The sequence below is a fragment of the Phaethon lepturus genome, unplaced genomic scaffold (assembly GCF_000687285.1).
Source record: "Phaethon lepturus isolate BGI_N335 unplaced genomic scaffold, ASM68728v1 scaffold5381, whole genome shotgun sequence".
Lineage (NCBI taxonomy): Eukaryota > Metazoa > Chordata > Aves > Phaethontiformes > Phaethontidae > Phaethon > Phaethon lepturus.
The window spans coordinates 2,395-13,053 of record NW_010519710.1 but is presented as its reverse complement, the minus strand read 5'-3'; the positions used below and the strand labels follow the sequence as shown (position 1 = coordinate 13,053).

Genomic DNA, 10,659 nt, shown 5'->3' with positions numbered 1-10,659 from the left:
AGGGTCCAGCAGGAAATGTCCGAGGCTGCAGAGGGCAGAGACACGCATGAAGTTGTGAAGCCATTGCATTTACGGATTCTGCCAAGACCACATGCTGCCATTAGTATGCAGGCAGTGCCTTTCTAGCTCTGCTTTAAAGGTTTTGGGCAAGAAAGCTTGTGCCAATTCTTCTGGGGGACTATTCAACACCAGCACTCATTAAGCAAATGAACTGAAGATTCTGGTTTTGTTTACAATATTCTGAATTCATGCAGTCAGTACAGACTCTGGCAACAAGCTGTTTGTAGAGAATAAGCAAATGGCAAAATGAAGTGAAAATATCTTTGGTATATTGTATGATGGTGAATAGCTAACAGATTTGCCTTTGCAAACCAGAAATTATATCCACCTATATCAGATCTTTGCTTAAGTAGACGTATGCATGCTCTACTGAAGCACGTTGCCGAATGTTTCTTAGAGGTGCTATGACTGCACAAAGGAGGCAATCTACATGGTGCAGTCTGTAAGCAGAATGAAACAGGGGAAGAACTGTGAGCAAAGATAGCATGTACCAAATGGCTAACAGGCCCTCTCCCAAAACAGCTCAGAGGCTCGTGAGCAGCTCTGAAAAGCTACGCGGGCAGCGCACATACCCAGGAGTGAGCTACGAGCAAGTTTTCTGCAAGGCTCCACCATGCTGCCTTTCTTCTACAAAGCCAAGGAGGAGGAACGCAATCCAAGACCTCCACCCTATGTGCAATGTTTATTCAGGCAATTACCTTTGATAACATAATCGCCTCTAGCAAACTACTCAGTAATTAAATTGCGTTTCAGCTGCACCCTTGACTTACAGTCTAGAAAGCTTTGCACTCCGTGTTTTATCTTGTTCCTAACCCAGCTCCTTTAGTTTTAGCTGCTTAGCTCACTAGGACGGGGAAAGAACATCTTGCTCAGTAGAAGTATGCATCTTCGAAAAGACAGAAGTTTTTCTCCTTTCATACTTAGCCAAACTGCAGTTGTATAACCAAATAAATGACAGTTTAACACAGCAAAGATAAGAAGGGAATCTGCTTTGCCCTTGAGCTTCCAGAGACCAAAGCCCTGTGGATGAAAGGTGCCCCAGCTCCAGAGGGGTGGGAGAGCTGTGTAGCACTCAGCCGTCATGCTCTTCCCTCTCGGGTTCAAAGAAAGTCTGTGTTATATGGACTTCAAGAAGTCATGCTCATTGCTCCTTGCCAGAGGAATGTCTGCAGTTATGAGTGTTTCCGAAATAATCCAAAAAAATAAAAGGTCTTACTACCAAGAGGAACTGCCTGACGTTTTCATGAAGACAGTTCTCCTGCAGACCCATACAGTGACTGGGAAGTGTGCTGGTTTATTATTTCAATTTTCCTAATGCAAAAGAAGGTGGCTTGAAAACATGCTGTCTGTGTAGTGTGCTGATTAAAGCCACACGTAAAGCTGAATTCAACATGCCATCCAGCCCCCAGACCTGCTGATGTCATTTCTTAACAACTTAATATCAAAATGAAAAACAGATGCAGAAGCTTCCATAAGCTGTTGGCTTGGCTTACCTATCAGGCCTTTTTCTGTACTCGAAGTAACAGTTTTGTAAGTTGTATCAGCGCCTGGTTTAGAGTCCAAAACCTCCGTCTGCTCTGCTGTAGAGTTCTCCAGCCCCCTCCGCTTAATTGTCCCGTAGTTTGTTTCGTAGGTGTCTGACAGTGAGCTGGAGGAGGCCCAGCTCTGCCGAGACTGATCGAGCTCCACGCTGGCTTTCGACTGCCTGTTGGTTTTGGAAAAGGCTTCAGAATACAAATAAGCCTCCTCAGAGTAACAGTTTGTGGGATCAACTTCAGCTATAGGTCCATCCAGCTGGGTGTGACGGTAAGAATTGAGGAGATCCCAGCTCTTCGGGTTTGGGATATTCTGGAAGTTGTCATGAGAACTACTTGAGCATGAAGTCCAGCTTCCCCGGCCGCTGTCTGCTGCCTCTACCGTGATATGTTCATGGGAGATCTCCTCGTTGCTCATGGAGGATGTGAAAGCCATCCCTCTGATGAGAGCAGGCCTAGTGATGGACCAGCTACATTTGAAAACAACAGAAAGCAGGAAAAAAACAAACTCATAAGCTTTTAAAATAAGAGTGGCATATTCAGATATAATTATCTGGTTTTAAAGGCAACTAATCTCTGGTTTTAAAACAGGTACACAGCAAGGTTAAGGCACACGGAAGTACTGACAAGAGACATCATTACACTACACGCAGCAGCTGGGCAGTTATTCCCACGGGATTAAACAAGTCTGCAACAGGCATTTACAAGATTGATCCCAAACTCTGGTCCACAGAAGCTTTCCTCTATCAACCACAGCAAGACAGTGCCTGACAGAAATTAGAGGAGAAACTACCCCTTAGCTTCAGGCTACTACCATCATCTTCTTTCCATTTATAAACTAAAACCAAAATAAATATTTAGAATAAAAACCAACCCCTTCAGTGACAGCAGTATAAAGTTGCTTAGAATGAAGGCACTTCTATTTCAAGGACATTTGGAAAGATTGCGCATAAATAATGTTTGTGGAAACGATCTGGAGTGACAGATTCTGAAAGCCAAGCACAAAATTTCTTGTTTAAAGAAATGGCTGCTAAAAGTTCTAACCACTGTCAATACATAATTAAGGGGGGGAAAAATAAAGCCAGGCTTGCATGAATTTAGAATACATGAAGTTACAATTGCTGGACTCTATTCAAGTCTCTTAGCTATTTCTGGTTACGTTAACAAATGCATGGACAGCACAACATTAAAATTCAACACTACCCCTCAGCAGTTTAATGACACGTTGTGAAATCGAGGAAGTTTCTTAGATATGTGCAAACAACTTTTTTCCCCTTGTTTTTCTATTCCATAAGTTCTAGCATAAAAACTGCTTTCTGCCCTCCAAAACCCACTGAAACTAAGGCATAAAGGAACAACCATAAACCACAAACAATCTGCTTTTAATTTGCAAAGAGAATAGCGAGTTTAGGCAGCAGCAGCAACAGTCATCGTTGCAATTCACCGAACTTCAGCCCCTACCAAAGATAACCCACAGTAACCTGGTCCAAAGGGGTATTTTGCTCAGCACACCCAGACCGCTCGAACTAAACATCTTCTCAGCGCGTGTTATGCCTCTTAGAAAAGGGAATTATTTCGGTTTATGAAGCACATCTTTAACTTCCCATTTCAGCACAATGAAATAAACCAAATCACTCATTTCTTAAGACCTACATCACTTTAGCAAAGCATGCACTAAATCCCTTTTTTACAGGGGAGAGAATACCACAGATTTATACAGAAACAACACACATCTCCTTACAGACTTCAATTATTTAAAAAATTATATTGCTTTAGAGATGAGCTGTAAAGATTATAAATGCAAGTAGCATCTCTCACTGACTTGAATCCACAACATCTGAGGACAGAGTACACTATCTCAATTAGATTCCCATGTATTAAATCCTGTGGATCAAGGCTTAACATTTAGTAAGACAAACCCAACAACTTCCAGTTCAAAGGCTCATCTCAGGACAAGTTCTCAGTGCGCTGAACTAGCAAGACCTCTTGTGTGGAAACTCTCAGGAAGACAGTGGCAGAAAGTTTCCAGTCTGCCTAAGCAACAAATGATAGTAATAAAAATCCTTAAAAAAATCACATTAGAGTATGTTAAGTGACCGGTACTTCTGACTCAGAGAGAACTGATCATATTCCGTTCTTGTTCTGCTGTCTCTCACTACTGCGCTGATTTGTTAAGCACCATCCCAGCTTTTAACAGACTTGCAGTCTCCTGCAAGAGATGTCCATCTGAACCCCACCGATGGGAACCAGCCCTTGCCTACTCAAGTAATACTCTAAGTTTCTGGGGGAAAAAGAGTTCTTCCCACACAGAGCAGCCAATACTCCAGCTTCTAGCAAGAGCTTAATTACCAGAGTACAGTTCATAACTGTGTCCTGACCAAAGCTTTGTTACCCCTTCTGACACCAGGACACCAAGCCCAACCAAAACCAGTTGCATCTTACCCCGGGCACGGCTGGCCGTAATCAGCCAGCGGCTGAGGATGCTCTTTTCTCTCTGCCCCCCCCGAATCCACCACAATGAGAGACTGGGACAAACTCCTCTCGTCCTGCAGCGCTGCCGACATCGAGTCCACTGAGCAGTTGCTCACGATGCTGGACCGGGATGAAATCTCACTGTGACTGGAGTCCGAGAAGTTATCAGATTTAGTGGAAGGTATGAGGGCGTAGCCTAAAGGAGAGAAAAGACAGTCTTGGTCAAAGAGCAATTCAAGTTTATCAGGTATGACAACGAAGTATTGACACACACATTTCAGCAGGAGTATTTAAAAGAAAAAACAATCCAACCCTGTTTGCATACAATTGGTCCACTGAAGTTTTTAGGGTACTAAAGCTTTTATCGTCTCTCAGCATCTAACACTGTAACTTATTAATGCAGGTCTGGTGACACCAATAACCCACCTGCCACTCCACTACTCTCCAGACAAGAAGATTACACCTGCATAAACAAGATCAACAGTTGCAGCATAAATAGTGGGGGGATAGATTAGGTCTCTCCAGTTTTGCAAGCGCTGAGTCCTCCAGTGTAAGTGCAGTGCATTTCCCACTATCCCTCTGCCCTACTGTCACGTGGGACTCAAAAGATATTTTGGCAGTGGATGAGGAGATGCTGACTAAGGTAAAAGCTATTAGCACTCAGGGATTAACCATATGGTCCATTTCAGTTTTATTATCTGTTCCAAAATAACAGAGAAGGAAGCAAAAGCGGGTAATACAACTTTGGCAGGAGCTGGACCAGATGCCAGCGTTGCTCCCGCAGAAGGGAAACAGCTGAAGACTTCACCAGTTTCAGAGCAGCGTTTTTTCTGCGTGGCTTACCCTTACCCTCAAATAACTTCTTTCAAACACAAATAATGTACATAGCCCCACATATCCAACACCTCCTCTTCCTAGTACCTAGAGTGAACATAAAAGAGACTCCTACATTGGGGACTTCCATAGGCTCTGGCTACATATATCCTGTAGACACTTCTGCCGGTATAGCTAAAGCGGTGCCTGATGGGATACCTGTCGCCATGCTGCATCAGAAAAAAACCCTTAGTATGGACAATTTACCTGAATAATTTATTCTGATGATCTTAGAGAATCAGGGAAAGAATTGAAATGAACTGAAGTCGGCAGAGTGCATCTGGGCAGGTCAGAAGGAAACCACACTCAGGTCCTTCAAGTTTAGCAGCTGGTCTCCCTCCACACAGGGAAGCCTCAAAGTTGAGGCATGTATCTAAGAGCATCATCTGAACACTTCTTGAACACCCCCCCATGGTTTGGGGCCATGACCACTTCCCTGGGGTGCTTGTTTCAGTGCTTGACCAGACTCTCAGTGAAGAACTTTTTCCCTAATATCCAATCTGTGCTTCCAGCTTTAAGCCACTCCCAGGTGTCCCATCACCACACACCAGAGAGGTTAGATCAGCACCTCCTTCTCCACTCCCCCTTGTGAGGAAGTTGTAGACAGCAATGAAGGCATCCTTCAGCCTCCTCTGGTCTAAGCTGAACAGACCAAGTGACCTTAGCCGCTCCTCTTAAGTCATGACCTCTAGTCCTCTCACCATCTTTATTACCCTCATTTGGACACATTCCAATACTTTGGTCAAGCATTGGAACAGCCTGCCCACACAGGAGGTGGTGGAGTCACCATCTCTGGAAGTATTCAAAAATGATGTTGTGCTTCAGGACATGGTTTACGGGGTTTGGAGGCGTTGGGTTAAACGGTTGGACTTGATGATCTTGAAGGCCCTTTCCAACCCTAGCGATTCTGTGTGATTTTTATACCCTTCCCATATTGTGGAGCCCGAAACTACAAACAGCACCCAAGGCCTCATTGATGCTGAATATAGTGGGACAACCTCTTCTTTCCAACAGTTAATTACACATCCAGAATTACATTGTCCCAGGTGCAGAATCCGGTATTTGTTTTTGTTATATTTCGTAGAGTTGGTGACTACTCAGCACTCTCATCTATCAAGATATCTCTGTAAGGCCTCTCTACCCTGGAAGGAATCGACGGCTCCTCCTAATTTAGCATTGTCAGCAAACTTACTTCTATGCACTCAATGCCCTGTGTCCTGGTCATCAATAAAAACACTGAAGAGCACTGGCCCTAAAATTAAGTCCCGGGGAGCACCACTAGTGACTGGCTGCCAGCCAGATGGTACCCCATTTACTACAGCTCCTCGGGACTGACTCTTCAAGCCAACTGTTCACCCGAAGTATTGTCTACGTGCTAGACATTTTGTCCAGAAAGATACTGTGAGAGACAGTATCAAAAGCTAGCTGAAATGCCAAACACCCACATCTGCTGCCTTCACTTTGCCTTTGAGATGGGTAATCTTGTCTTAAAAGGATATTACATTAGTAAGGCATGAACCCATGAACCCATGTTGGCTTTGACTCATGACTGCATTGTCTTTCAAGTGTTTTTCAGGAACTCCCAGAATAATCTTCATCATTTTACCTAGCACTGAAGTAAGACTGACACGCTTATAATAACCAGGGTCATTCTTGCCTTCCTTGAAAGTTGGAGTAACACTTGCTAGCTTCCAGTTGACTGGGACCTTCTCCAGAGTCCCAAGACCACGGATAAATAACAGAGAGGTCTAGCAATAACATCAACTGACTCTTTCAGTACCCTGGGATGAACCTCATCAGGCCCCATAGACTTATGTGCCATCAGCTGCAGAAGCAAATTTAGGAAATTCAGATTTCAAGCTCTCTGGAGTATTCACCTCTTTAGATTCAGTCCATACACCATCTTATGGGCAGACCAAAGTTCATTCTCTGTGCTGTCCCACAACAAAATCATGAGTTATCTGTGAAATTGGTTTGTTTTTTTCTTTAAATACAGAAAAAAACCAGAAACACAAAACCCCAGAACATTTTGCCTCCAATAACTCTCTGGCTCACAGTTGTGGGTTGTTCCCCTTTGAGGGCAAAAGGTTTTGGATTAATGACTGTGGCAGTGTTTTGGGTTTTTTTAATCTAATTTTTTTTTCTTTACATTCCCAATGGTTTTCTCTATAGCAAATCCACTGCATTGCAGGAAACATCTCTGCCTTCACTAGGAGAAAACAGTCTATGATATGCCTTACATTTTGTGCATAAAATCACAAAATTGGAGCCTTTATTTGAACATATTGGATCATCTGCTTCATGTATAGATAAATGAGCATCTTTAAATTAATCAAAACATGGTCTTTCTTTACAGGAGACCATATTAATACACTGTTGACACAGTCCTCAGACAAGCATTTTTTCCCAAATTCCTGCCAATCACTCGATTTCTCACTTCATTTCTACCTATATGTGCCTTTGAGCTGGACTGCCATATATTTACATCCATTAGGTGAAAATGTGAAATGACCAGGCAGCGTAAAAGCCATGCCAGTGATACACACAACTTAATACAGAAAATTGATGCCATTAAGTCCGTAAAATATACAGAGGTCTTATAATATGGCATCTGGAGCCACTGGCATACATGCCACTGAGCATACAGCTCATAATTTGAGATTTCACAGCTTAAGCTTGATTACTTGATTTTAAAAGCAAATATGAGCATTAAATATCAATACTCTGAAACGAAAGAACTGAACCTTATGAATGAAAAAAAAAAAGCGCAGCATTTAAGACCTGCAGTTTTGAGATTAAATTTCAGTTTCCTTTCCTTTGACAATAATTAATACCTCATATGCTTTACTTTGTCTAGTAGACTCCTTAAAATCAACACAACTGTACTGCAGTAAGAAACGTTCTCACAGTACATCTTCATTTTAAGATGGTTTTCTTTGAGAGCTTCAAAGATCTGGAGAACAAAAGGTCTCTTCTTCACTAAAGAGACTAACACTATCTGAAAGCTGAGTCATTAAACAACAGCACATGTATATAAACAGACTAAACGCAAGTCTTCGCTGGGCTGAAAAGGTTGGCAGAAGAAGATGCGACCAACGCAAGCAGACACCAACGTTGGAAGTGAGCGTTTCATTTACATCATATGACTGACTATCTGGAGACTAATTAGGAGAATGTTGCAGAACTTACTGTTTCGTTGGCATTTGCGAAACACTAACAGAACTGCCACTGTACCTGTTCCTTCATTTTCTAAACTTCACTTTATTGTCTTCACTGCACTGTAAAGGTGATTAGCTATAAATAACTGATACAAGTATCTGGAAGGGAAGCACATTAAACAGCTTAAACATGTAAATGAGTAATGGTAAAATAACTTAGATAAAGTCAATATATTTGACAGAAAGTGGACATCACAGTCTTCCTTCTAAAAATACATCATATAGTCTTCCTTCTCTTTCTAGAGTTCACGCATAGGCAGCAAAATGTCCACAGATTGCTGTTCCTACAGGTACTTGCTGTACTCAGAGCATCACTGTCTTTCTCCTTTTGGTTTTCACTCCCTTCTGAGGCTTCAAGGTGCTCCGCTTCCCTTTTTGCAGTAAAAGCTGTTCTTTCCCTGAAGAAGCTTCTTTCCCTCAGTCTTCTAAACCAGCATCCCTTCGTTTTCCTGTGCTCATACTCAGCTTCTGCCTGTTCACTCTCATCCTTTCTCCCTTTTCACTTATGTCAGAACGGTCTCTTGCTTTGAAAATCATCCAAATTTTCTTTTGCAAATAAGCCCCACCTATTCCATAGCTGCGTTGTCCACCATTCTTGTTGCTGGTTTCACTGGCGAGTGATGAGGAAGAGCCAGAGAGATTCATCTGACTGCAGTTATCTGACCTTTGGATGTTACCAACTACAATAAAGAACACACAGGCAGATCTTGGTAAGTGATGAGAGAAATAAGAGCAAAAATAGTCCTGATTTTAAAACATTTTTGTTTCAATCCTATTTGCATATCACTTGGGTACAGCTCAAAAGAAAATGATATCTAAGATTAAGTGGAATGTGTTCATGCCTAAAATTATGTCTTTCTGCTGTCTGTGAAGCATCTAATTTTAGTTCAATGATCTGTTAGCACTACACATACAACAGGGTATGGATCACCACAACCAAGTTAGATCAGTGCTAAAAATATGCTGAAAGCAAGTTGAATTAATTAAATAATCCCAAAGAAACAAAATATTATTTTCAAAGAACCAGATGAAAGATAACAAAAAACCCCAAGTTTATAAGCGGTGCTCAAAAAATCTCAGTGGAGCTGCGTTTGGCAACACAAGTAATTAAGCTCCTTATACATATGTTGCGTTTAAGTAAGATTACGTGGCATTCTCCTAAAGGAAACAGTATCTTGTGAAGGCAGAAGTGGACGGACCAGCATGATCTCCCACTGAAAAGTGTGAGAAGATGCAGTAAGTCGCCATGCCATGCCATGCTAATCCAGTGGCTTCAGGCTGTCAGTGAGTCAAAAGCAGCACAAAAGGGAAGGAGAAATGCCTTACACCATTCAACACTGACCACACTGGCTGACTACAAAGGGGTGTTAAGAGATTTCAAATGAATTCCCATCCAAGGTTGACTAATGATGAAGTGATGCAGGTCTTTTAAGATGAAGACATCAAAAATATAGGGATTCTCAGGGCATCATGATAGACAGGGATGTATACAAAGCCCTGTGCACAAAAACAAAAAATATGAATAGTGACTTGAGGATTTAGATAGATGCAGTACTTTTGCAGCTATGAAAACCATCTGTTCTGGAGAACTATGACACCATTTTATCTCCAGCTCCACCTAATCACCTGATATTCCAGCTACCTTAGGCAAAAACATAAGAGTTCTCAACAGCCACAGTTTCTGTGCAACGCTGTCATCTTCAAGAAATCCCCAGGTTTGTGAATCCCATTCATATAACAGGCCACCTAAATCTGAACTGGCGCACTGGTAAGCGTCAGCACTTAAGATCTATTGGGAATTCTGTAAGAAGCATTTAAGCAGTTTTTAAGAAAACAATTATTCCCCTTTTTAAAAAGTAGGTGACTCTTAAGGCTGAAACACATAAATACATTGAAAAGTTATGTCTATTCATAGAAAGACGTGATTCTATTCTTGACATGAATATTCTAAAGCACTATTTTTCTTACATGTCATTAGCAACAAATATTCCTGCCCCAGCCCACCCTGGTTTTAGGACAACACAGGTCCAAGTTCCTGAGATGGACGCTGACATGCGCACCCTGAACATTCACGCAGCACGCATACCTTTGCGTGGAGAGCCCTGAGGAGAAGCAGGTGGGCTGGAGTGCAAAGAAGATGCCATGGACATAGTGTCATCTGTTTGTTTCTTACTATTTACTTCCTCAGACAAGCTTAATGACTTCTGGGGGGAGCCTGTACCTAAGAAAACAACGGAATCATTTACTGCATATGATTCTTTCAAGTTAATGATACCTGTTTAAATTGCAGACAAGCACCACGTTGAACAACCACTGGAGTATTCAGCAAAGAGAGAAGCAGATGCTCAGATGAATTCAGCATGTGGAGGCAGTTTCCATTTCAAATTTAGATCAGATCAGCAGTGGCCACTGCTGCTGCTGGCTGCTCATCTGAAGAGTGTTGAAACACCCAGCTCATAACCGGAACCATTGCAACAGATACACTAGCTGTGGTTTTGGCA

The 10,659-nt window shown here is 42.2% G+C and overlaps 1 protein-coding gene across 1 annotated transcript in view; it reads right to left on the bottom strand.

The window, feature by feature from the left end:
* The window catches only part of LOC104628507 (rap guanine nucleotide exchange factor 6-like), a gene marked incomplete at its 5' end in the record, with an annotated part of 14,264 nt that extends 3,885 nt beyond the window's left edge, over positions 1 to 10,379 (bottom strand). The window contains 4 exons of the mRNA XM_010297126.1: positions 1,554 to 2,065; positions 4,038 to 4,263; positions 8,725 to 8,838; positions 10,245 to 10,379. Coding sequence (XP_010295428.1) covers positions 1,554 to 2,065; positions 4,038 to 4,263; positions 8,725 to 8,838; positions 10,245 to 10,379 — 987 coding nt within the window. The remainder of the gene's footprint in view (positions 1 to 1,553; positions 2,066 to 4,037; positions 4,264 to 8,724; positions 8,839 to 10,244) is intronic.
* Between the last annotated feature and the right edge of the window lie 280 nt (positions 10,380 to 10,659).